Source organism: Mirounga angustirostris, unplaced genomic scaffold (genome assembly GCF_029215605.1).
Source record: "Mirounga angustirostris isolate CCGP_5_RB_7025 unplaced genomic scaffold, mMirAng1.0.hap1 SCAF_14, whole genome shotgun sequence".
In the NCBI taxonomy this organism is placed as follows: Eukaryota; Metazoa; Chordata; class Mammalia; order Carnivora; family Phocidae; genus Mirounga; species Mirounga angustirostris.
This window is the reverse complement of record NW_026991722.1, coordinates 89,841,512-89,867,550: the sequence shown is the minus strand read 5'-3', so window position 1 is coordinate 89,867,550 and position 26,039 is coordinate 89,841,512. Positions and strand designations below refer to the sequence as shown.

General features: G+C 52.1%; 1 protein-coding gene across 2 annotated transcripts; it reads left to right on the top strand.

The window, feature by feature from the left end:
• Positions 1-7,149: 7,149 nt before the first annotated feature.
• Positions 7,150-22,296, top strand: PES1 (pescadillo ribosomal biogenesis factor 1). Of its 2 annotated transcripts, XM_045887319.3 has the most exons (15): positions 7,150-7,292; positions 10,253-10,332; positions 11,089-11,242; positions 12,688-12,797; positions 14,908-15,079; positions 15,170-15,259; positions 18,026-18,142; positions 18,265-18,339; positions 18,565-18,651; positions 18,788-18,918; positions 19,285-19,410; positions 19,531-19,715; positions 20,181-20,347; positions 20,496-20,657; positions 21,796-22,296. In XM_045887319.3, exons 1-15 carry the CDS (start codon positions 7,269-7,271, stop codon positions 21,877-21,879), a joined length of 1,764 nt encoding a protein of 587 aa, XP_045743275.1. In that variant the 5' UTR covers positions 7,150-7,268; the 3' UTR covers positions 21,880-22,296. The 2 variants fall into 2 exon arrangements, with proteins under 2 accessions (XP_045743275.1, XP_064434749.1); XM_064578679.1 differs by lacking the exon at positions 18,265-18,339.
• The last annotated feature ends 3,743 nt before the right edge of the window (positions 22,297-26,039 follow it).

Sequence of the window (26,039 nt, the reverse complement as noted above, 5' to 3'; positions counted from 1 at the left end):
AGTCAGTAGCAAACCAGTCAGTGGCCTGGAGAATAATGATTTGTGATATGAGAGCCATCCATTATTTCCATAAGTCCATAGTTAACCCCACAGAGTGGGGTATGCTCTGGCTTTTTTTTTTTTTTTTTTTAAGATTTTATTTATTGAGGCGCCTGGGTGGCTCAGTCGTTATGCGTCGGCTTTTGGCTCAGGTCATGATCCCAGGGTCCTGGGATCGAGCCCCACATTGGGCTCCCTGCTCCACAGGAAGCCTGCTTCTCCCACTCCCACTCCCCCTGCTTATGTTCCCTCTCTCGCCATGCCTCTTTTTTTAAAGATTTTATTTATTTAACAGAGAGAGATACAGCGAGAGAGGGAACACAAGCAGGGGGAGAGGGAGAGGGAGAAGCAGGCTTCCCACTGAGCAGGGAGCCCGATGTTTGACTCAATCCCAGGACCCTGAAATAACCTGAGCTGAAGGCAGATGCTTAACGACTGAGCCACCCAGGCGCCCCTACACTCTGGCTTTTAAAGAATGATTTTGTCATCCCAGCCACACAGAATTGGTCAAGGTGATAGCTGAGATATACAATTGTTGGGGAATCTATTCCAGTTTCCAGCTGTTCAAATAATCATATGGTTATGGGGTCCTGTTATTATCCCCACAGAATAACAAGAAGATTGTGTATACATGAGCTATTGTGGCAATTTCCCTGAAGTTTACTTCAAATTGTCTAGCTTAGGCAAACAACATTCAAAGACCATTAGAACTAGAATTTAACATTTGCAAGGGTGTGTTAATGAAATAATTTTTCTCTATAATTACCCTTATTTCTAAAGATAGCCAAATCAAGCCTAACTCATTTGAAAAACAAGTCCAATTTTAACAAACTTGGCCTAATTATTTACATAAGCTCAGGAAGAATAGTGATTGATCATACAGATCTTTCAAAATTTGCTTTGCTGGAACTCTTCAGAAGGAATCTAGACTGAATTTTTAGTAGCCTCTCTGGGCCAGAAGCGAAGCCAAATACTTGTCATCAGACATGCCTGCAATACCTGTATTTTGGACAAATTCCTCTTCTCGAGGTCCCTAAAATATCCTGAGGTTCTTGCACTTGCCAGGAAGTGACATTCTTTACGCACCTGGTGAGGCTGCTGGGAACTCTGTAAGCAAGGTGTCAGGCCAACAGTTCCAAGTCGCTTTATGGTTCCATGTTTCATAATGTCAACCTCAGTTCCTTAAATCTGGTCATATTTGAGTCTATGCATGCCTCTCTCAAATATGGCATTCCAGTCAAAGCCTTGGTAAAATAACCAATGTTCCCAATGGTGTCCTGTTACAAGGAGAACAGATTCTTATTGAACTTAAGCAAATAACTATGATTGCTAGGAAAGAAAATACTGAGATTTTTTGAATTTCAGAGGGTTCAGGTAGAAAGTTAAATATTTCAATTTGTTCACAAATGAATATTTTATCCCTTACATATATGAACAGTTTATCTCTTACATATATATCCCTTCATGTACACAAATGAATACTTTATCCCTTACAAATAAACATTTCTGTAAGTCATAGATATCTTCTATCTTAAGATATCTTCCTTAATCTATAAGAGCAAACATTAGGGAACCAGCAATGTTTCAAACAAGAGTTAAAAACTATAATCATGTTCCTCAAGTCATTTAGTCCCATGTTACTAATTCTTGTATGTTACTAAGGCAGCTTTTTAGTTAGTTCTGGAATTTCTTAGCCATTTCAGTTTTACGATCTTAAAGATAGCAAATAACTGTATTTGTCCTAAAAGTCCTTTTAATGAATCTCCTTGAAGATGAAACATGTTTTGTAAGGGAATAAGAGCAGTAACTATAAATGACAAAAGACTAAAAAATGGACATGGTTAAAGATCCGAGAGTTCATTATGATGTAGCTGACAAGGAAATTCAGTTATTTCTGTGACATAAAACATTTCAATAATCAGAATATTGAATGATGACTTATACCGGAACATAACATACCAAATAAACAAGCCTAATTAGAGACTTCGTTGGATGTTTGTTTAAAAACCTCAGAAAGTTTTAGGGGGCGCCTGGGTGGCTCAGTCGGTTAGGCGTCTGCCTTCGGCTCAGGTCATGATCCTGGGGTCCTGGGATCAAGCCCCACGTCCGGCTCCCTGCTCAGTGGAGAGCCTGCTTCTCCCTCTCCCTCTGCCTGCCACTCTGCCTACTTGTGCTCTCTCTCTTTCTGTCAAATAAATAAATACAACCTTTAAAACAAACAAACAAACAAAAACCTCAGAAAGTTTTAAAGTACATGCCTAAATAGGATTATAGCTATTCAAAGACCTGATAAAGACAAAACACGGAAACTGGTTTTCCTGGGCAGGTAAAGAAAAGAGAAAACTTTGTTTACATTTTCTTTTTTTTTTTTTTAAAGATTTTATTTATTTATTTGAGACAGAGAGAATGAGAGACAGAGGGCATGAGAGGGAGGAGGGTCAGAGGGAGAAGCAGACTCCTCGCCGAGCAGGGAGCCCGATGGGAGCCCGATGAGGGACTCGATCCCGGGACTCCAGGATCATGACCTGAGCCGAAGGCAGTCGCCTAACCAACTGAGCCACCCAGGCGCCCCGAAAACTTTGTCTTTTTAATAGAGACAAAGCAGAATTTCAGTCTTAACACCAGTGTACTTTTTTTAAAGATTTTATTTATTTGAGAGAGAGAGCATGAGCAGGGGCAGAGGCAGAGGGAGAAGCAGACTCCCCACCGAGAAGGGAGCCCAATGCAGGGCTCAGTCCCAAGACCCCGGGGATCATGACCTGAGCAGAAGGCAGACACACTTAACCAACTGAGCCACCCGGGCACCCCATACCAGTGTACTTTTTAAAATCCATTCATTTCAATCTTTGTCCTGACCACATAAAAAATTTCTTTCCATTTCCCCTCACAAACCTTCTACAACTTTACTTTGCATTCAGATTCTGTCTCAAGCCTTTTGTTGTCAAACAGCCAGTCTCATTTTAGGACTACATTACTTTCTCTTTCCTTCCATAAAAATGTATTCCCATTCCTTGTACCTATCTTAACGCATCTCCAATTTTCCTACATAGAGTTGCTTTTCTTATTTCCACCAGTCTTAATTACATTTAGCAGAATTTTAACTCTTAGAAACCTCAGTCTCCAGTGGAAACTAAGTAGTAACCAACTGTGAACTGTTATGCCAGAATTCTTAAATGGCAGATTTATGAATCAACTAAACACAAAGCATGTTTTCCAAGAGACTCAAATATTCTTAGTTTCTCTGCAATAAGAAGGCAAAAGCGCAAACCTATGTTCAGTAATCAATGCTTTAGTATTTTATCTCACTTGGAAAAGACTTAGATGTCCAATGAATTCAGTTCCAATTTATCATCCAAGCAAAACTTTAAAGTTTCAGATTTTGAAAGCTATCTTAACAATTACACATGAAAACTTTGAGACAGACAGAATTAACCACCATTTAAGTCATTTTTTGCTGACAAATTGCAACAGAGATAACATGAGCTTATTTGACCTTCGCTAAGCCTTGGTAGAATAAAGGTTTCATATTTAATGCCGATAACTCTAAAGACATACCTACCTTAATTAAACTAACAAACTTAAATTAGTCTAAATACTGAATTGTGTCCCACCTGGGTCCACTTAAAAGTCAATCAATTTTTTCTCCATTGTCAATTTTTACCTGAGGCACCGGTGGGGAAATTTGAAGTGGGTGGTGTTAAGTCCAAGGAGGTGCTCTTCTCTCCTTGACTGCGAGGGTAGGAGGAGGAGCCAATGGTGCCAGAGGCACTGAGGATGGTATAGGAACTAGTTATGGGAGCACCTGGGTGGCTCAGTTGGGTTAAGTGTCTGCCTTCAGCTCGGGTCATGATCTCAGGGTCCTGGGATCGAGTCCTGCATCGGGCTCCCTTCCCCGCAGGGAGCCTGCTTCTCCCTCTCCCTCTGCCTCTCTCTGTCTCTTGTGAATAAATAAGTAAAATCTTAAAAAAAAAAAAAAAGGAACTAGTTATGCAGGCAGCACCCAAAGTGGTGCAGAAACAGGAGGAGGAGTTGGTAGAAGAGGCGAGAGGACTCCCAGTTCTAAAGCTTGTCAGCTCAGACAGATGAGCAGACACCATGTTTTTTCCACCAACACAGGGGAATATGCAGTCCGCGTCAGAAGACAGGGAACTTCCTCAAAACAAAAGGAGTTTCGGCAGCTGCTGGGGGAATATTCCTTAAAGTTCCCATCCCAAGGTAGACTAACCACAGTTAGCTCCAATTATCATAGCCATTAATCTGGGAAATGAATGAGGGAGAAGCCCCACATCTATTATGGGGAGGATCAGTAAGAGAGGATCAGCATCCCCTTCATTAGGGATGGCCTGTGTTTCTTCCAGCAACCTGGATTGATCAGGAGGAGGCCTATTTAGTTAATGATCATCCAACATGTCAGGTGGGAGTTTATCAGTCTGATTTGTGGCCAAACACATTCTGCAAGAGGCCCTTAGGTCCGGGTCCTGATTTTGAGCCATGAAGGCCTGGACCTAGGGACCTAGGGTACCTACGTCTATTTGCCCTGTTTCCTGCAGAAGAGATCTGACAAACTATATTATACTGAGGTCATGCAGTGTTCCAGAAGATCAGTCCTTTCCTAAATTTTGCAATCCTAATTGTTTCCAGTGGGTTAAAACGCATTCCAAGGGAGAGTCCTTGGGAACTGAGGAAGTTTCTCGGTCCATTGCCAAGAAAATCCACCTCCCCCACCCCGACTTCCGGGGGCTTCCCACGAAGGATACGTCAGAGGTTCCAGGTGTCAAAAGTGACCCGAGGTAGCCCTTGAACGATATCACTATGATCACCACCCTGCCCTGTAGGCGGATGCTAGTGTCCCCCTGCTTCCCCATCGCATTCTATACTACAAATGGGTGCCAGTGTATGCACCGAGATGCCATGCCATGCCTTGCCACAAAGAACCCGTCCTTTTTAACCCATGGAAAACACTAGAAAAGTTTTACAAGGGGAAATTACCCAATTTTGTAAATTAAGTAGTAAGTAGGGGACATTGATGGAAAAGAGTTAAGGTGGAAATCCATCATAATCTAAGTGACATTCTAACGCATGTAGTCCTTACAGCTAACTTCCCTAGGAAATGTCCCGGGTTGGGTTTTAATTCAGTTGGGTGGGTACTGGTTTTGGCTAGCTCCGAATGGAGGTCTCACGGCCAGAAGTGGCTTAACCAGAGATGGGGAGGGGACCACATTAGACCAATGAGGAAGAAACCTCACACAGGAGTCTTAAGATTGGCAGCTGACCTAGTGACTTAGGTGGCTCTCCCGTGCCCCCCCCCCCCGACCAAAAAGACAACTTTGTATAAGGACAGATACGAAGAGAGGACATCAAGTTTCTGGGTCTTATTTTCATTCCGGCCAGGGGACTAACTTCCACCCAAAAGGCAGGCTTTTTCCTTCCCGTAGAGCAACCATGAGCTAGAAGATCGCAGCCTCAGCAATCGACATGAAAGTGTTCCAATAAGACCGTACTCCTTGAAAAGCCCCTGAAATGAAAGTAAAAGAAGAGAAAGTACTTACCAAGTTTGCACCGAGGATCAGAGCCCAGATGAGAAGACTCAGGCTACATGTTGGGGACACCAAAATGATGTGAGATGGCGTCTGGAGGGAACGGTCAAGAAAGAATTCTTGAGGGCGCCTGGGTGGCTCAGTTGGTTAAGCGACTGCCTTCGGCTCAGGTCATGATCCTGGAGTCCTGGGATCGAGTCCCGCATCGGGCTCCCTGCTCAGCAGGGAGTCTGCTTCTCCCTCTGACCCTCCCCCCTCTCATGCTCTCTCTATCTCATTCTCTCTCTCAAATAAATAAATAAAATCTTTAAAAAAAAAAAGAAAGAATTCTTGAGATGTTTTATGTTGCAAAAAAGGTGATTTTGTTAAAGCACAGGGACAGGACCCATGGACAGAAGGAGCTGCACTAGGGTCGTGAGGAGTGGCTGATTATATACTTTCAAGCTGGGAGGGGGTTAGGGATAGCCTAAGTCCCTAAGGAATTTGGAAGCAAGGTTTCCAGGACCTTGAGGGGTCTTTTACTACTGTCTAGTAGAATATTAGTCATGAGACCCTTCAGATGTACATCAGTGGGCCATATGTTTGGGGGACAATTGCTAAACATAATTTGGGGGTGGGGGGTGGGTAGAGATAAAAGAAGTTTCCAAAGGGATTTTCATATGTTAAAGAAGACTTAACAGATCCTGGCGGTTGAGCTAATGTCAAGCTAAGGTTGCCTTTTGCTTCTAGCCAAGTATTAACATTGAGGAAGCTGAGCTCCTGGAGGAAGGTCACCTTGTCTGTCCCAAGTACTTGTCAATGGGCTGTACGTTATAAGGAAATTTAATTTTTTTTCTATATTTCTTTTGCCTTTGTTCTCCACATCACACACCATCTGAAGGTGGTGTGAATATTTGTATAAACCTTGTAATTATCCTTTGAGGAACACAATACGGAAGGTAATATGTATATACTAAAAGCTCAAACGCGCTGAATGTACTTTTAAAATATACCACAAGTTCTATAGCTCTGCTTCGCCTTTTGTCATTTTTCAATTCACCGCTAAGGCTCAGAACATGTAAGTGGTCTCTCGGGTCACTACACTTCTCTGAGGAAAAAAGTCTGCTTTTGATCCACTTTATCCCCCTAAAAGGCGATGAACCAAAGGGAAAGCCACAGGCGACCTGCGGGGAGAACAGCCCAGCCTCACTAAGTGCCCCTGGCGGCCGCTTTTCCTCAGGAGGAGCCTAGTTCCGAGGGCGCCTAGCAACCGTTACCGTGACAACGCCACTGGCGCTCACTCACCTTAGAGTGTGGCTTTCCTCTGTACCCAGAGGGTACTGCGCTGTCGCTAAGCTTTCCGCCACTCTCCATCCCAACATGCAACGGGGCTTATAAAGTCGAGCGATCGTCACCAGGATGGTTATAGAAACGCCTGAATAGCTGCGTTCGTTTAAACATTAAAACTGCCGTAATAGGCCCACAGATGAGAAAGAACTCTAGAGAGTGGTCTCAGTGATTTTTTTTCAGGAAGCTGAATTGTAAATTTCAAGGAGGAAAGCCAAATATTTCCCTAGACTCGCTCAGGCACCGCATCGGGCAGCCCGCGCAGACCGGCGCTGTGGGGGCCTCGGGGGCCCTAGGCAGGGCCCGTGCGGGAGGAAGTGGCGCTGTCTGTCCGCGCGGCGCGCGTAGACCCTTCAGCGTGGAGCAATGGGAGGCCTGGAGAAGAAGAAGGTGAATGGGGCAGAACCCCGGGAGGGGTGGCGCTGGGGAGAGGGGGGTGGGGAGGGAGGTGGGAGCGAGGGAGCCAGGGGACTGCACCTTTTCTGGCCGTGGCCACTCATGCGTTCAGAAACGGCTGGAATCAACGGGATGAGAGACATTTATGAGAAGGGGTCCGAGGATGGGCGAGGATGGCAGTACTCGGCCGATGAAGCCCGGGAAAGAGCCCTGGAGTAGGGCTGTAAAAGAACGTTGGGAGTTACCAAAGAAAGCCTCACCCCAAATGCAGACCGGGCCGAAAGACAACTGTTCACTGAAACAGTAATAAACATTACCGTTACGTCAAGTTTATCATCTCCAAAACTTGTTATCCCTTCTCTGTTGAGCCTGCCCTGGACACTGGGGAGGGAAACATAAACAATCAGATGTGGTCCCTGCCTTCCCCGAGCTCACTTTCTAGCGGGGAAAGGACATAAACAACCAAATAAAACGATCACATATTGTTAAATGTGATGTGAAAGATAAGGGTGGAGAATATAAAAGTATACTTACTTTAGTTAGTGTTGTGTTGGAAGGTTTCTCTGACTCAACATTTAAGCTGAAATCTGAAAGATCAGAAGATCCCAGATAGGTTCTGGGCCATGGGAGTGCTTAGCGAGCAAACCTAGCAGGGGAAACTCAGTGCCAAGACCGTTAGGTGGGAAAGGCTTTCTGTATGCAAGAAATTAGGACATCAAGATGGCTGGGGTATAGCAAACTAAGGGAAGAATGGCATTTGGTGAGCTTGAGGTTAGACAGGGACCAGATGTGCAAGGCCTGTGAGCCACCAGGAGGAGCTTGGATTTTATTCCAAGTGCAGTAGGCCTCAACTAAAGGAGAAGTACCATGGTCGGTTTTTCAGGGATTTCTTATTGCTGTATAGAGAATCACCTTGGTATGAAAAGATTGGGGAAGGGATGAAGGTGAGGAAGATGTAGTTGCCTCCTGTTTCCTTCAGATTGAAAGTTCCTGTTGCCTGTTTATGTTTAACCCAACACACTATTGAACAACCAGTAAGTGCTAATGTTTGGAATTGCAAAGATATTAAATGGAAAATCTTCCCTTGCAGCACAGATGTAGCTATGTAAACAAATCACGACAGTTTTTAATGCTGGTTTTCACAAGGATTTTGAGCCAGATAACGCTTTTTTTTTTTTTTTTTTTTTTTTTTTGACAGAGCACAAGCAGGGGGGAGCGGCGGGGAGAGGGAGAGGGAGAAGCAGGCTTCCTGCTGAGCAGGGAGCCCCCAGAACCCTGGGATCACGATCCGAGCTGAAGGCAGACGCTTAACCGACTGAGCTACCCAGGCACCTGGAGCCAGATAACCCTTTGTCGTAGAGAGGGCTGTCCTGTGCATCATAGAGTATTTAGTAGCATCCTGACTTTTTACACGCTAGATGCCAGCGGCACTCAACAATCCAAAATGCCTAATTCCCTTCCCTCCATCCCACACACACCCAAGGAGTAAAATCACCCCAGTTGAGAACTACTTGTCTACTTGATGTTTAAAAGGATAAGCATGATGACAGATGTGTGTGTGATGTAAGGCAATGGAAAACACTTTTCATGAAGACCTAACTTTCTGAGGCAGTCTGAAGCTCATCTTTGTAGCCCCAGTAGACAGTTTCTTGAGGAAAGAATAAATGAAGGCTGTATTTGGTGACGGGGGGTGATCGGAAGGTGGGGGGTCATAAGTATACTCTTTGAGGGGCTGTATGTTTATCTCTTTAGAGCTAGACCTGGCCATCAAGGTCCCTGCTGCCTTAATGCAGAGGATGATCTTGTTTGGAAAGGACATTCTTGGTACAATGCACTGCTTCTCTTTATCATTGATACAGAGATGGGAACATGAGGCCGCATCTTGGCACTACAGATACCCACATGGTTGCATCAGACAGTATGCTCCTTGGGGGTAGGTAGAGACCAGGCCTTCTGTCTTCATTGCCCTCATAGCATCTAGCTTAATACAAGGAACATTGTAGAGGTCCTCTTATTTTCTGTTAAATGAATGAATGGTGGAGGGGAGAGGCTTTGATTTAGAGCTTGCATTCTCAGCTAGATATCACCTGCAAGGGAACAAGAATTAGTTGAAGGGGTCTTAGATATTTCAATGGGGGCGCCTGGTGGCTCAGTTGATTAAGCTTTTGACTCTCGACTCCAGCTCAGGTTGTGATCTCAGGGTCATCAGGGTTCTGCACTCAGCGAGGAGTCTGCTGGAGATTCTCTTCCTCTACCACCTCAAGAGCTCTTTCTCTCTCCTCCTCCCCTTCTCTCTAAAATACATAAACAAAATCTTTAAAACAAAAAAAAAAGACCGCATTACATAATAATCTTGGGTATGTCTGCAGGATTAACATTTCATGGGGCTGTGAGAGGGGACAGTTAAGGGGGGAAACGGTCTAAAAAGGCTTCTAGTGGTAGGGATTGGTTATAATGGAAAAGTTGAAAAAACTGGCTTAGGGGATTAGGCACTGAGGCTGAGGACTCAGACCTACATTTGAATCCCAGCCCTTGAAAAGTTATGTGACCTGGATAGGTTATTTGACTGAGCCTGTTTCTTCTCAGTAAAATGGGAATTTTAATCACACCCATGCCACGGTGTTGTGAGGATTAAATGAAATAATGTGTGGCAATCACTAATTATAATGGCCAATACTTAGAGCTACTACCAAGTGCTTGGCGTAGCACCTGATCCATAGCAACCTTGTCCCCAGCATCATGCAGATGTGTGTGTCCTTTACACTGATTATTGCAAGGACAGTGCAGGAGAGCATGTTCAGGCGCGTGGACTCCCTCCCTATAGCATTTCCTGTCCCAGAAGCCTCTTGGCTACTTGTCCACAGTGATTGTTGCCTCTGGCCTGATGCGTGCCCAGAGATTGATGTCATCACAGCAATCACTGCTAATGGTTAATTGGTTTTGTTCTCCCCAAGTATGAACGAGGCTCTGCCACCAACTACATCACCCGAAACAAAGCCCGGAAGAAGCTGCAGCTGAGCCTGGCTGACTTCAGGTGAGGTTGGGGAAGGGTGGAATAGGGGAACCACGGGGGGTGCCCGGGCAGTGAGTCACACTCAGTGATGGTGAAGACTCAGCTGCATCCCTGTCTTACCTGCACTGCCACAAACTCTGTCTAGAATTCTGATAAGCCCTCCTCTTTCTAGTCTGGTTTTGCTTTAATGAGCTATGCTTTGCCAGGGGTGGGTCTGTGGAGAAGCTGGAGAATGGGTCGTGCCACTCTGGGTCATCAGAATGAGCTCACTGCTACAGTGCGTTGCTGCTTTCTGGCTGGGTCTTTGTCACCCATCCCCTCCCTTCTGGCAGAACAGACCTCTGATCCTGAAGCTAGAGGTTCTCAGCTCCTCGTAGAGTCAAATCCATAGTTTTCCACAGCCTGTGGGCCCTGTTTTGTGGCCCACTTTTAGTCACCCAGCACCTTCTACCCTTACAGCCTCTGTCCTCCCAGAATGCTTTTCCCTCTACCTTTTATATGGCTGAAATGTCAGTTTCTCAGCAAGGCCTTTCCTGACTGCCTTTGCTAAAAGGGGTACCTGCCATCTGGCCCCTGTCAACATCCTGATTGTTTCTTTTCTGGTGTGTGTGACAATCTACGTTAGGTGATTTTCGGGGACTTGTGATTGTCAGATCCTGCACAGGGACATGAATTCTCCAAGGGCCCCTGTTTTCCCTGTTCACTGCTGTTTTGCAGGCTTGGTGTGGCCAGGGTTCAGCACGTTTACTGATAGAAGGAATGGCCTTTATCTTCCAGGCGGCTGTGTATCCTGAAAGGCATTTATCCCCATGAACCCAAACATAAGAAGAAGGTTAATAAGGGCTCCACAGCGGCCCGAACTTTTTACCTTCTTAAAGACATCAAGTTCCTCCTCCATGAGCCCATCGTCAACAAGTTCCGGGAATACAAGGTAAGGCCGGGGCTCTAGGGTCCGGATGGCGTCCATCACTGCTCTGTGACCCACCAACTGACCTTGGGCAGATTGTTTAACCTCTCTGAGCAAGCCTCAAAGGAATGTCTCAAGGATTAACTGAGATTCCATGTGGAAATGTGCACAGAACCTGGCAAATGATTAATGCTTTACCTGTTGTACCTTTTCCCTGGTTCTTTTGCAAAGTAAACTTATTGCCTTGAAGCAAAAATGGTACTATTTCAGGGGCTCTTTGGTGTAGTCTCTGCCCAAAGAAACTGCTCCTTTTATTTATTTATTTATTTATTTTTTTTTTTTTTTTTTTTAAAGATTTTATTTATTTATTTGAGAGAGAGAATGAGATAGAGAGAGCATGAGAGGGAGGAGGGTCAGAGGCAGAAGCAGACTCCCCGCCGAGCAGGGAGCCCGATGCGGGACTCGATCCCGGGACTCCAGGATCATGACCTGAGCCGAAGGCAGTCGCTTAACCAACTGAGCCACCCAGGCGCCCCGAAACTGCTCCTTTTAAAATTCTTTCTGGAATTGCTCCCAGGAGACCAAGCTTTCCATTCCATAAATGGAAACCATTAACTGCTCAAATGCCACAGGGAAAACAGAAACCTCAGACCAAATGCTGATAATTGAAAGTAGACTGCTGTTACTGAAGCCTTTGTGGAGCCCCCGGGCCAGGCTGAGTCCTGGGCTGGGAGGGGTGAGGCGCCACCTGGTGGCCACAGGAGACTGGCCAGCACCTGCTGCTGGCCCTCTTACTCAAGTCCAGGAGGTAGGTGGCTTGTTCTGTTTTGCTGCTGGGTTCTTTTAACTACTTAAACTCACTGCATTGGAAGAGGGCCTGTTGTGGGAAATGGCTATCTTGACTATTCAGCAGAGGTAGCCTTAGAGCCTCTGAAGAGCACCAAGGGCAGGCCTGACCAAAAGTACTTATAGGGAAGACATCAGTTGGTGTGGAGGACCTTCTGAGCCCATGCCTGGCCTCAGCTGTATTTTCCTGTGTGACCTAGCCCAAAACATGGACCTGTGGCTTGTTTCATGCCCACACAGACTGGTGCTCAGAATGGAGGCCAGCTTTCCTGGCCCTGAGCTGCCTTGTCGGCAGGTCGCTTCACCTCAGTTGGAAACTAGAGCTGAAAACATTATGTTTTCATGTAAACGTGTAGTGGAGTCAGCATGTCTGAGTGGTTATCTCTGGTCATCCATCACAGGGGTGCACCAAGCTGGCTCTGCTCATCCGTGTGGGTCAGTTTTGATGTTTTTTGGAGTTTACTGTTTTATACGTCCCAGCTGAGGGGATCAGATGGCACAGACAGCTGTGGTCAGCTTCAGGAGGCCCTGAGAGTCCTCCCGCCGCGTGTGTCCCTCTTTGGTGGAAGAGGGGTCTCCAGGAGCCCTTGGCCCCAGCATCAGCGATCTCTCTTCTCTCCCAGGTGTTTGTCCGGAAGCTCCGGAAGGCCTATGGGAAGAGTGAGTGGAACACTGTGGAACGTCTGAAGGACAACAAGCCCAACTACAAACTTGACCACATTGTCAAGGAGCGGTAAGTTAGGGACTCAGTCCTAGCACTGAGACTAAGACCAGGATCCTGCTCAAGTTGCTGGCATCCTTTTGGAGGAAGCAGACCAAAAAAAACAAACAAGTTGCTAGAATGATTGCAAGTCACAGCAAGTACCATGTGGGATGCTAACTGCATGAAGGGACCTGGGGGGGATATATGTTACCTACAGGTTTGTCAGAGTAGGTGTCTGGGGGCAGACACTTGAGCCAGCCAAGGGAAGTGTGGTCCAAGCAGAAACAGCAGATGCAAAGGCCCTGTGGTGATTGAGATCCAGAGTTCTGGGATTGCACCCCAGGCACATGGGGCAAACATGGCAGACATGGCTGGGTGCCTCTGATCTTTTTTTTTTAAGATTTTATTTATTTATTTGACAGAGAGAGAGCACAAGCAGGGGGAGCGGGAGGGAGAGGAAGAGGGAGAAGCAGGCTCCGTGCTGAGCAGAGAGCCTGATGCCGGGCTCAATCCCAGAACCCTGGGAGCATGACCTGAGCCCAGGCGCCCGTGGGTGCCTCTGATCTTAAGTGTTCTTGTCCAGCCTTCTCAGTAGTCCCACTCATCCATTGGCTAAGTCAGTGGTTCTTAACCAGTAGCAGTTTTGGCTTCCAGGAGACATTTGGCAATGTCTGGAGACACTTGTGGTTCTCATGATTTGGACATGGGGCAGGGGAAGGAGTCCTACTGGTGTGTAATGGGTAAAGACCAGGGAAGCTGCTAAACACCCTACAGTGCACAGGACAGTTCCCACCACACAGAACAACCGGCCCAAATTGTCAGTGGTGGTAAGGTTCAGAAACCCTGGGCTAATGAATGTCCATCTTCTCTTGGGGGCTGACGGCCTAGAAATACTCACTCCAGGCTGGATGGACTTGGCACCACTGAGTCAGGCCAGCCGTGGGCTAGCATGGAGAGAGCCCTGGCCTAGGAGCCTGACATGTGGTGTCCTCACCACAGCTCTGCAGCCTGCAAGCTGGGCGACCCAAGAAGAGTTCCTGCTCCAAGCACGTCCTCCTCCGAGCACGTGTGGAGCAAATGCAAAACTTGCACTAGGAAAAAGCCAAGTGTCTGGATTCATGTCCACACCAGGTGGCAGTGTGGTTATGGTGTTGCAAATCTGTGTCACCCCCTCCCCCCCCCCCCCCCCCGCCATTGCCTATAAAAAAGCAGGTGGCTCAGAAATAGTTGGGGCTGTTTCTACGAAGGTCCTGGCCCGGTTGGTGGGTTTGTGTGTGAGGTGTAGAGGGAACTTGGAGGCACCAGAGGGGCCCATTGAGGTTTCCGCCTGAGCACCAGAAGACCCGATGCCCCTCCTGCTGTTGTCTTTGGAGAGGTCCCTTGCAGCCTTTGTTCTGTCTCGGTGTGGTTTGAAGACTGGCAGGTTCCTCCTGGCGTATTGCAGGGAGTGATGCCACCTTAGGCTGGAGGGACCCTGGCCATCTCTGGTTTCATGGCTTTCACAGTCCCTTTTTGAAGCAGCGGAACGCTTTCTGCAAAAGAAAGCCTCCTGGAAGGCAGTTTGGGTGCCAGAGGCTCCGACAACTGCCCTGGCTAGGGAAGGGAGGCCCGAGGCCCTGTCTGTCCACTTGTCCCCAGGCGTTTCCAGGGAGCTACAGGAGCCCGATTTTAAACCAACAGTCTGGTCCAGCAATGTCATTTTCCAAATGAAATCCCTGGGGTTGGGTGAGGCCAAGTGACCCATCCTGGGCCACAACTGGGACTGGAATGAGGTGTCATTATACATACTCCAGTGTCCTCTCCATGACCCAGGCCCCCATCCATCAGCAGGGCAACCATGCAGTAATGGATCCTGCCAAGGACGGCTCATTCTCGTCAGCTTCCTCACTTGTCACAGGATTCCTGGAAGCGCTTTCTTGCTCTGGCTTTTCTTGGCCTAGGACTGAAAAAATTCCAACATTTTTACCCTTTGGTTCCAATTGGTTCTGCAAACTAGAAAGAGGGCTGGGTGATGAGGGACAAGACATAACTCACTCTGGTGACCTCTGGCGTGACTGACAGAGTGGACGAGGAGTCCAGGCCCCCCCGCCTGGAGCCCAGGTTGACCAAGCCTGTGAGCACTGCCCTCCTGGCCGTGCAGGTACCCCACATTCATAGACGCTCTGCGGGACCTGGATGATGCCCTCTCCATGTGCTTCCTCTTCTCCACCTTCCCACGGACTGGCAAGTGCCACGTGCAGACCATTCAGCTGTGCCGCCGGCTCACTGTGGAGTTCCTGCACTACGTCATAGCTGCCCGCGCCCTGCGCAAGGTGAGCCCACGGCCACCGGGGGGAGGGGCCGCCACTCTGCTCCCTGCCCTGCCTCCCAGTGCTTTTCACCCTACTGTCCCCTCCCTCCAGGTCTTCCTGTCCATCAAAGGCATTTACTACCAGGCCGAGGTGCTGGGGCAGCCCATCGTGTGGATCACACCCTATGCCTTCTCCCATGACGTGAGTATGCCCATGAGGAAGGCGGGGGCTTGTGCTGGGCCATTGCTCTTTCTCTGGCTCCTAGACAGACATAAGGACTTGGGCAGAGGGGGGATTTTGTTGTCCTGCATAGTCCAGCATGGGCTGGGTTCCCGAGTGCGGCCAGGGTAGGATGTGGGGTGAGGAATGTACCACACATCATCATAGTGAGAGCCGGAGCCAGCCTGTGTGCAGTCCTCCCCAGCTGGGTGCCCTTGGACGTGTTCCTGCATCTCTCTGTGCCTTAGTTAATGAATGATGTGTTTCCACTTTCTAAGTCTTGTCCTGAGGATTTAAGGAAAAAAATCCTTCCAAGTGCCTGGTGCTTGGTCCTTTGGGACTGCTGAGTGAGCAGTGAGCAGCTTCCAAAGCTCGGACAGTAGCTGAGCCCAGCCCTACCTTCAGAGCCCTGGGGTCATCGTCCCGCTCTCCCACTAGTGGCTGCCAGACCTTGGCCAAGCTGCTGTGCTTAACTCCTCAGCTTCCCCTTACTCCCACTCAAGGCTGGGGGACCTGAGGTGGGGGAGTGTAAGTATATGAGAAGCCATTAGCCCATGGCACTACTTCCTATTTATCTTGGTTTAGGCTGGGTGTTTTGGGCAGGGATTCACAGAGAGAAATCCTGGTTTTGCCTCCACATGGGGCAGCATTAGCCTCTAGTCCCCCACATGGTCTGGGCCAGGCTGTCCTTCTGCCTGACTTGTCATCCTGTGGGCCTGCATGTGGCCTGGTCTCCTGCCTGTGCCTGGAGCAGCAGATGCACCAGCCTGGCTGGACAATCTGTTTGCTGACCAGGTTATCAGGTACTGCAGGGTGAGCTGGGGGTCTGGGCCCCTCCCCTTTACTCTGGGCTGGCGGGGGTCCAAGGCCAGAACCCACTCTGACCGCAGGGTAGCGGACATGTTTGGGGGCAGGCTGCAGTCTGTGGGTGAGAGGCGACTTGGCCCTCAGCAGTCCCCTCTTCCCACTCTCCGGGGCCGGCCTGTTGGCCAGAGTATGGCCCTTCCCTCTTCCCCGGTCCATCCCTCCTCTCCACCTCCTTCCTTCCTATCTTCTTGCCATGTCTCCTTCCTCCCTAGCTCTTCCTCTTTTTCCTTCTCTCTGATGTTCCACCCCCATGCTGCTCAGACTGGTCTTTGTATGTCCTCCGGGTGGTGAATAGGGCCCTGTGGAGGCCAGCCTCCACACAGCTGGCCCTGGGGGAAGGGAACAGGCCGCCCATTCCTCCTTCCTCCCTGGCCAGCTCACTGCCACTACTTCCTCTCAGCCGGAGGATGGGGGACCGGTCCTGGGTCATTACTGAGGCCCTCCTCTGCCTTCTTCCCCTGAGCAGCTAGTGCTGGGCTCCTCAAAGTAGGATCCAGGCAGGTAGTAGGTGGGCTGGGAAGGGGGGTGATGGGACCCTGCTTAGCGCTGTGCTGTGGAAAATGGAGTTATTGGGGCTCCTGGGTGTCTCAGTCGTTAGGCGTCTGCCTTCGGCTCCGGTCATGATCCCAGGGTCCTGGGATAGAGCCCCACATTGGGCTCCGTGCTCCGCGGGAAGCCTGCTTCTCCCTCTCCCCCGGCTTGTGTTCCTGCTCTCGCTGTCTCTCTCTCTGTCAAATAAATAAAATCTTTAAAAAAAAAAAAAGAAAGAAAGAAAATGGAGTTATGGAGTTAATTCTCAGATGCTTCCCTAGCAGATGCTCTTGGAAGGACGGAGGTATGAATGGGGGCACAGGTGGAGCACCTCTTGGTCCCTGCACCCTCATACCCACACTGCCCAATGGCAGAATAGAGAAACAGCACAAGGTCATGGGCATGCCTGGCATAAAAGGGACGTTGTGATCATTACCAGTTTTGACCTTGTTCAGCATATTCTGCCATCCAGGTCCTAGGGGGTCAACAGGGCTGGGCTAGCCTCCCTGGCTGTGGGGGGCAATGCTGCTCAAGAGTTGAGACACTTTGTCTGGCTCTCAGATCCTTCCCCTGTTTTGCTTTATCAACTCCTCAAGGGCAAAGATAAGCCCTATCATGTCCCCTACTTACTGGGTTGGCAGCTCTCGAGGGTAGCCGTGTGCTTTTGCCCCAGGCAGGCAGCTTTTCTCCTGCCATTTCTCCAGAGCTTCCTGGGACCAAGTCAGGCAGCTGTCCCATCCTGTCCTGGGTCCTCAAGTTGTAGTTTTGTCTCTGGCATGGGCCTGAGACTGGGTCGCTGAATTGAGTGTCCATCCCAAGCCTCCTGCCAAGGCGTGAGGGTGCTGAGTTCCATCCACCCAGGCCGACAGATGCCAGCTGGGCTGGTGATGGGGCTAGGCATGGGGGGAGGCTAGCAGGCGAGCCCCGGAGAAGATGTTAAATGAAGATTGTGGGATGACTCATGGAGAAGGATGAGCTCTGACCAGACTGGCCCTGGAAGGCCGCCTCTGTGACCAAGTCTGGTTTGAGCTGGGACTTGCCAGATGAGTAGGGAACTGGGGCAGGGGCAGGGGAGCTCCAGCCAGTCCCTTTCATCTTCCCCTTTATGGCTTGGGGATCTGGCACTGGCCTCAGGATGCCCCTAACCCTGGGGAACCCTGTCCAGAGCCTCCCCCAAAGTGCTTGTGGTGGGACATGCCACATAGCCCCTTCTCATGGGGCAGGGGTCTGAAGGCAGGGCTGCCATGGAGGGGCCTTGGGCAGGTTGGAATCCCTCCCATGGGGGTCATCAGTGCCGTCTTTCCCCTCTACCTGCACCCTCACTGCCAATGGGTCCCCTGTGCCCCCCAGCACCCGACAGACGTTGACTACAGGGTCATGGCCACCTTCACCGAGTTCTACACCACTCTGCTGGGCTTCGTCAACTTCCGCCTCTACCAGTCGCTCAACCTGCACTACCCACCCAAGGTAGGGCCCAGCCCAGCCCAGCCCAGGTCCTTCTCAGTGTGCAGGGGCCACGGCCCTGCTCTCCCCACATGGAGGCGGGGGCTCTGGCATCCTCTCCCTCTGACCTTCCCCCTGCCTCCCAGCTGGAGGGTCAGGTCCACATAGAGGCGAAGGCCAGTGAGGACACCTATGCGTTGGACTCCGAGAGCTCCATGGAGGTGAGAGAGGCTTCCAGAGCACTGGTCCTGCATCCCCCTGCAGAAGGGTGGTCACTGGCCTGGGGGTGGGGTTGTGCATGGCTAGATGGGTGGGCTCGGGGCTTGCTCTTGGAACCCAAGCCCACTGATGTCCTAGAACTGTCACTGCTCCCCCTTCCCCACCGTGACCATGCTCCCAGACAAGACCTCCCACCTGTAAGCGGCAACCCTTCTTCTTTCCTGTAGAAATTGGCGGCGTTGGGTGCCAGTCTGGCCCGCATGGTGGTGCCTGTGGAGGAGGAGGCTGAGGTGGATGAGTTTCCTGCTGATGGGGTGAGGACTGCGGGCCGGCGGAGGGGGGCGCCTTGGGACTGAAGGGTCTAGAGAGAGGCTGGGGACCATCTCCGCCCTGTGCCCTCCAGTGCGGGACTGGGCAGGCCCAACGGTGGCACGGCCTCTTTTGTGGCAGGAGACGACAGCGCAGGCGGAGGGCCTCAGGAAGGAGTTGGAGGCACAGGAAAAGCACAAGAAACTTTTTGAGGGCCTGAAGTTCTTCCTCAACCGTGAGGTGCCCCGCGAGGCCCTGGCTTTCGTCATCAGGTGGGAAGCTGACGGCAGCGGCTCTGCCCCGCTCTGGGCTGGGTCCTGGCCTGGATGCCCGCAGTGACCTCGGATGGTGGCAGCAACCACGCCTCAGGCGTGTGCTGCACATTCACTGGAGTGGGCGTGCGGAGCGTTCAGCCCGAGCACGCAGGTGGCACTCGCCCCCTGGGCAGCTAGCACCACCTTCTCACCGGCTTAGGGCCGGCCCCCACTGGGCCAGCACTGGAGGTGTCGGCCCGATGGCGGGGGAGATCCCGGTGTGGGGGGAGGGCACGGGTGTGTCCTAGGAGGGGGAGCTTGTGGGCCACCTTCATGCTGGCGCTTCATGCTGAATACTCTTGTGCTCTCCCCCTGTGCCTGTAGGAGCTTTGGGGGCGATGTGTCCTGGGACCAGTCTCTGTGCATTGGGGCCACGTATGATGTCACAGACTCCTGCATCACCCACCAGATCGTGGACCGGCCTGGACAGCAGACACCTGTTATCGGCAGGTAGGTCCGCAGTGCTCTCATCCTTCTCCATCTGTTTGGGTTTCTGGGGGTGGAGGTCTGTCTCCAGCCCCAGATGCAGAGGGGCTTCAGGTTGCTTCCATGACCTGTCTCTGCCACCAGGTACTATGTGCAGCCCCAGTGGGTGTTCGACTGTGTGAATGCACAGCTCCTCCTCCCCGTGGCGGACTACTTCCCCGGAGTGCAGCTGCCTCCACACCTCTCGCCCTTCGTGTCGGAGAAGGAAGGAGATTATGTCCCTCCCGAGAAGCTGAAGCTGTTGGCCCTGCAGCGGGGAGAGCACCCAGGTGAGCGGGCCAGGCGATGGGATGGATAGGTTCCTCCGGGCTGGCTTTGGCCTCATCTCATTGTTTCCCTCCTTGGCTACAAAGGTGGCAAGTTCCTGAGAATGGGACAGTAGGGGCACAAGGCCCTTTAAACCAACCTTTGGAGTCAGGCTTACGAGAAGGGAACGAGTCTGTCCTACAGTCAGCTGTTGCTTGATGTGCAGAGTGACCGAGCAGGAGCGGTCTGGAAGTTGTCATGGGTATTTACGTAGGAGGTGGCAGAGCTCAGGGTCGGGGACCTGGAGTTTCCTCCGAAGGCAGCTGGGGCTGTGGGGAGAGGTGCCAGGAGGAGCCACAATTGGGACAGCCGTGCACTCTCTTTGGAGTGTCTTCGTGGCTGAAGAGCATGGTGCCTGGGCCCAGCTGTTGGTCTGCAGGGAGAAGGGGAGGCTCTCAGGGCTTTCAGCAGTCATTGCCCTTTTATAGGAAATATGGGTGAATCTGAAGAGGAGGATGAGGAGGAAGACGATGATGGTGATGGTGATGAAGGGGGAGAAAATGAAGAGGAGGAGGAAGAAGATGCAGAGGCTGGTTCAGAAAAGGAAGAAGAGGCCCGGCTGACAGCCCTGGAGGAGCAGAGGATGGAGGGGAAGGTACTAGGAGGCTGACGGGGGGGCACAGCCTGGGAAGCAGCCACACTGGCCATCTTCGGTGCCAGCCCCGGCCTAGAAGGGCAAGAGCCAGGGGACTGGTCGGGGTGGGGGGACCCACCATCCACAAGTGTCCACCCTGTGTCCCCAGAGGCCCAGAGTGATGGAAGGCACCGTGAAGCTGGAGGACAAGCAGAGGCTGGCCCAGGAGGAGGAGAATGAAGCCAAGCGCCTAGCCATCATGATGATGAAGAAGCGGGAGAAGTACCTTTATAACAAGATCATGTTTGGCAAGAGGCGCAAAATCCGAGAGGTGAGTCCCCACCACCCGCCTGAGACTCCAGATGTGGCCACCGGATGTGGCTGCACAGGTGAACTTGGGGGCTGACTGGCTCTCCTCTGCACAGACTCCGGGCCCTTTCTTAGCCTTTTTCTGAGGTTACCCGTCTGGCCTGGCCTGGCCCAGCCCCTGGGGCCCCCACCCAGGCCTGTATGGGCAGCTTGGTGTCAACAGCTTGTGCCTGGGCTTTCTTCAGAGTTTCAGTCTCCTTTCTGACACCCAGCTCTTTCTGAGTGTACTGACGTCTGGGGACAGAGGTGTCCCAGTAGACTCAGGACCCACTTTCACAAACGACCACTTAACAGATGTGCATAAAGCAGGAGGGACTGTGGGAGGTTTAGATTAAGTTTCTATTTTGTTTCCTCTTATTCACAAAGCCATAGATGCTCATTGTAAAAAAACTTTTTTTTTTTAAGTGCTTTGCAGAACTCTATAGTCGGTGATGCGGGAGTGGCTCACAGTCCTGCCTTTGGGGTGATGTGTAGTAACAGCGCCTCAGTTTCTTCTGTGTGTGTAATAACATGGGATTTTAGAGCCATCATGCTGCATACAGGTTGTTTTGCAGTGTGTTTTTCATTTAACCATAGGGTGAATTTCTTGGCTATGACCTCATACAAGTGACCTGTTCTCTAGATAGGATTAGTTTTTCATTTTGAGTCATTCTTAGAAGACACCCTTGAGCACATCCCTGCCTCCCTCTGAAGTCTCTGCAGGGTATATTCACGGGCATGTAATTGCCAGGTTGAAAGGCCTAGGTATGTTTTGTAGTAGATGTTGCCAAATGGGCCGCAGGGGAAAGACCCCTCCCCAGCAACCTGGTGAAGGTTTGATTGGCATCCAGCTTCCCCAAGGAGGAAGGTAAAAATGGGGCAACTGCTTCCAGCTCTGGGAGCCTGGGATCCTCCTAACTTGTTATGGGCCCATTGGATCATAGAGCCCTAAAAGCAAAGGTAAAAGCTTGTTTCATTGCCTGAGGTTGTTCAGTTATTTTTCCTCCTGGTCATTTGCCTATTTAGCTTTCCTGGAAGCTCTGCCTTTAAGGGACAGCCTTGAGTGGGAAGAGGAGAGGTACCCCACAATCACAGCTTGATCCCCCCCTTTCTCCTCACAGGCCAACAAACTGGCAGAGAAGCGGAAAGCCCACGATGAGGCTGTGAGGTCTCAGAAGAAGGCCAAGAAGGCCAGGCCAGTGTGAGTGGTGGCAGCCTCTTGATGGGTGAGGCCCGCTCCCGGCAGCTGGACTTGGCATAGGCAGGCCGGAGGACGCAGGCTTGGTGGCAGACCAGAGTCTCTTCTGTTTTCATCCCCTTCCTCCCCTTCCGGCCCTGGCTTCCTCTCACGCTCTCTGGCTGGAGCCCCAGCCTCCGTTGGATGGAGCTCCCTGCTGGTGGCTGGGCAGAGGAGAGGCCTCTGTGCCCAGCCCAACTTGATGTTCCCAGAAGTCAGTGACATCGAGGGTAGGGGCCTGACCAAGCCCCTCACCGGCTGCTTCCGTTTCCCCTGGCTTTCTGCAGCGCCCCCTTCCCCCCTGGGTTGGACCTGTGATTCTCCTGCTGCTGTGATGGGGTGAGGGTGAGGAAGCGTTTGTTATTAAACAGCTGGAGTTTTAGAACCAGTTGAATTCTATGTTCATGAACCTTCGTGGGGTTGGAGAAGGGCCACCTAGTGAAGTGGAGTCTGCCCTTGGCTCACATTCCAGCCCAGGTATTTTTCCTCTGTGAATGGTGCTTCCTCCTGTGTAAATTAAGGGTAGAAATTCTGGAGCCTCTCTGGGGGGTGGGGGCAGGGGGCGGGGGAGGAGGGTTCAATGGTAATGTTACGCAGACTTAGTAGTGTCGAGTGTCTAGTGAGTCAGGTACTCTGTAAATACCAACTGTGATTGTCATAACTTGCTGCTAGAGTGAGCCCAGAACGTGGAAGCCAGCACCCGATGGATCTGTGCAGCTTGAGTTGTGGGTACCAGCTTCACCTTGTAGGCTCCTCGGCAGAACCACCCAGTAACCCCCACTGTGGGCGTTGCATGCAGTCTGACCTGTGACCCTTGCTGGGCCGTCCTTGCAGCTTCCCACCTGACCCTGCCAGTGCCCTTGCCGAGACCTGGAGAGACATGCCTTGACCCGGATGGCCAGAGCCTCACAGCAGGGCCAGGGCCAGAAGCCAGTGCTCAGGATGGTCACTCAGCCCCTCCCAGATCAGGCAGGGAATTTCTGAATCGCCCCCTCAGGGGGCTGAAGGCTGTCAGGGGCAGAAGCCGGGGTGGCGGAGTGTGGGTTTGGAACTGAGCTTCATGTACCCCCAATCTAGGCACCTGAGGGCCTTGGCCCTCTTCCCCTCACTGTGCCCAGGCTCTGTAGAAGTTTTTTGAGCAGTGGCTGCAGGCCCACCCTGGGGACGGGGGGCGACGGGGTGGGAGGAGAATTTGGGCGGGCTCTGACAGAAGGACCAGAGGACCCAGGGCCCCTGTCTTGGCTGGGCCTTGCAGGGGGCGGAGAGGGCTATGTTATACTCTGGCATGCTCGTGGGGGTGCCATGCTTCCAGAGGCAGGGATGGGATCAGGGCCTTTGGAGCCAAAGCCTGCCACCCTAGGGAATGACTTGGGCCTGCCTGGTTGCATGCGCATCCCAGGGCCATGGCAGGGGTGCTAGGGCAAGGCTGGAGAGCAAGCCAGTCGGATCTGGAAAAATCCCTGGCAGCCATATGGATGTGGAATTTTCCCCATTCCAGAGTCACCCAGTACTGGCGGGGGCAGCGGGGCTCTGACGCAGCCCGTGGCCCACTGAGTGGCCAGCAGGTTTTGCAATTCTCACAGCTGGAGCTGCACATTCCCAACCAGGCAGGCGTTAGTTCTCATCCTTGGTCCTCCTCTGCGGTGAGGAGGGAAGCTGGGCACTGAAGGTGGATCACGGAAGGGGCACCTGCATCCTGATGGTGCTATGCTCAGCCCTTATGGACACCGTGGAGAGGTGGGGTCAGTGGAGACCTCCTAGCAGCATGACTGGTTGGAGATGGGTCCCTTGCCTGAGCTTCCCTCAGGGGATCCTGGCACCCCCCTGCACCCCTCTCATCCACAGTTTAGACCCCAAAAATGTATGTCCCCAGCTTGCACTGACTCGAGCAGGAGGCCATACCTCACATTGGATATTCAGGGCTCCAGAGCCCCTAATAAAAGTTCAGCAACTAGTCTAGCCACTTCCCTTTGCCCAGAGCTGGGCTGCCCTCACCACCACCACCACGCCACCCGGTTTCCCAGGCACCCTCGAATCCCCTTCCGGGGCTGGGAGCTCAGCCGAGCCTCAGGGTCCAGCGGTGGGACAATAGCCCCGTTGGCGCATCCGAGACAAACGCGCCTTGTTGAGCCGGCGGCGGGGGCGCCGCGCTGCGCTCGGGGACGCTGAATGCGGCTTCTGTGCGTCCCGGGCGAGCGCGGAGGGGCTGGGAGGGGGCCGGGAGGGGGCCGGGGCCAGGCCGCCTATTGGCCGCAGCACCGGGGGACGGGCCAGGCTGGCGGCCGCACCTGGCCGGAGTGAGTGTGGCGGCGGCGGCGGGAGCATGGTCCAGGCCCGGTGGAGTCGGGGGCCCGGGCGGGTACGCCCCGCCGCCTAGTGAGCGCCCGGGCGGCGCGGCCCGGGACCGAAACAGCCACGCCAGGCCCGAGGAGAACGGGGCCAAGGTAAGTCCTGGGGGCCCAGCACCCACTGCTTGCTTGTGCCCTGCCTGGGGCTGCAGCCGGCACTACCCAGACCTCCAAACTGGGACCGCGGGAGTCAGCCCCTCAGACCTGAGTGGTGCGGGAGTGCAACAACCGCTCCGGGTCCGAGTGCCCCGCGGGCTGACAGAGGGTGGGCAGCTGGCGGGGGGGTGGTGGGGGGGCGCACATTGGTGTGTGCCCTGTCCTTGGTTTCTTCCTCATAGCCCCCTTTCCAGGTTTTTCCCAGTCTTCGGACATGGGTGGGTGGGGCTGGAGCTGGGCTGGAGCTGGAAGTCCATTAATGATTAATCTTGGACACAGCAGCCTGAGCCCTGGGGGAGGAAGGGCAGGGATCTCCCCTGTTCCCACCAGCGCTTTCCAGAAGGGGTGAGGTGGGGGGCCATCGGACCAGGGGCTGGGGGTCAGGGGGAGGGATGGATCCCCCTCTGCTTGGGGAAGGCCCCGTCCTATACCACAGAGGGGGCAAAGCCAGCAAAGAGAAGCTTGTGGAAGTGGGACAAGCCCTGATATCCAGGAAGGGCCCATAGGAAATCCAGCCGGTTGAGTTTCCAGGACCAATGTCCAGGAGGAGGTCCCGCTTGGTCTGCCCTGTCATTGTCAAGCCGGTACTTGGTCACAGCACAGAGCAAGACTGTGGTCTCTTCCCAGTAGGGCCCCCCTTCCCACCTGCCTAGAGCTGGAGAGGTGATGATCTCACATCTGGCTGCAGTAAGTAACCCACACCAAGTAGGAGAGAGAGGGCCACAGGCCTGACACCTGATCACCTTGCCAAGGTGACAGGTGCCATGAAAATCCTCAGGAGGACAGTCTAGTTGGGAGAATCCAACCTCTTCCTTTACCAAGGGGGGTGATCTGAGGCCCAGAGAGGTAAGGCCACCGGCAGGCCTGGACCAGAGCAGCCCCTATAGTGCTACACTGTACTTTGCCCTGCAAAGGAGGGCATTCCCGTTATCCTTAGGGGGAAACTGAGGCCCAGGGTGATTCAGTGACTTGCCCAAGGTCACACATAGTTCAAAGGTGGCTGAGTTGACTACAAATCACAGGAGTCTTGTCCCAGCCCACATCTCGGGACTGCAGCCCTGCTCAAGACTTCTCTGCTGCTCTGGGGTCCTAGGCTCTTGGATCTGCCTGTGCTGTCCAAACCCCTAGCTCGGGACCCCTCCCCCCCTTGCCTTCCTAGCTCCCAGCTCTGGCTGACACTCGGGGGTGGGCAGGCTGCTACTCTGGGAGCAGAGACAACAGAGCCCTGTTCCCAGCTGCCACCTCGGGCTGCTTCATTCCCTGCTTCTCACTCAGGCCGAGCCCTGCCTGAAGGAAGCTCCCTGTGGACAAAGGAGCCTGCCTGCTTCCTGTGTAACCCCTTGTCCAGTGGGCATGGGTCTGCTGTTTGAGAGCATGGGGCGAATGCCCTCTTGTCACCCAGCAAGAAAGGAGTGTTTCGGGCGCCTGGGTGGCTCAGTCGTTAAGCGTCTGCCTTCGGCTCAGGTCATGATCCCAGGGTCCTGGGATCGAGTCCCACATCGGGCTCCCTGCTCTGCGGGAAGCCTGCTTCTCCCTGTCCCGCTCCCCCTGCTTGTGTTCCTGCTCTCGCTATATCTCTCTGTGTCAAAAAAATAAATAAAATCTAAAAAAAAAAAAAAAAAAA

What these genes read in the sequence shown, in the direction of transcription:
- PES1 (XM_045887319.3), top strand. Translation starts at nt 7,269, where the DNA reads ATGGGAGGCCTGGAGAAGAAGAAG. An exon ending in GACCACATTGTCAAGGAGCG is followed by an intron (nt 12,798 to 14,907) that starts GTAAGTTAGGGA and finishes CTGGCCGTGCAG; the next exon opens with GTACCCCACATTCATAGACG. An exon ending in ATGAGTTTCCTGCTGATGGG is followed by an intron (nt 18,652 to 18,787) that starts GTGAGGACTGCG and finishes CTTTTGTGGCAG; the next exon opens with GAGACGACAGCGCAGGCGGA.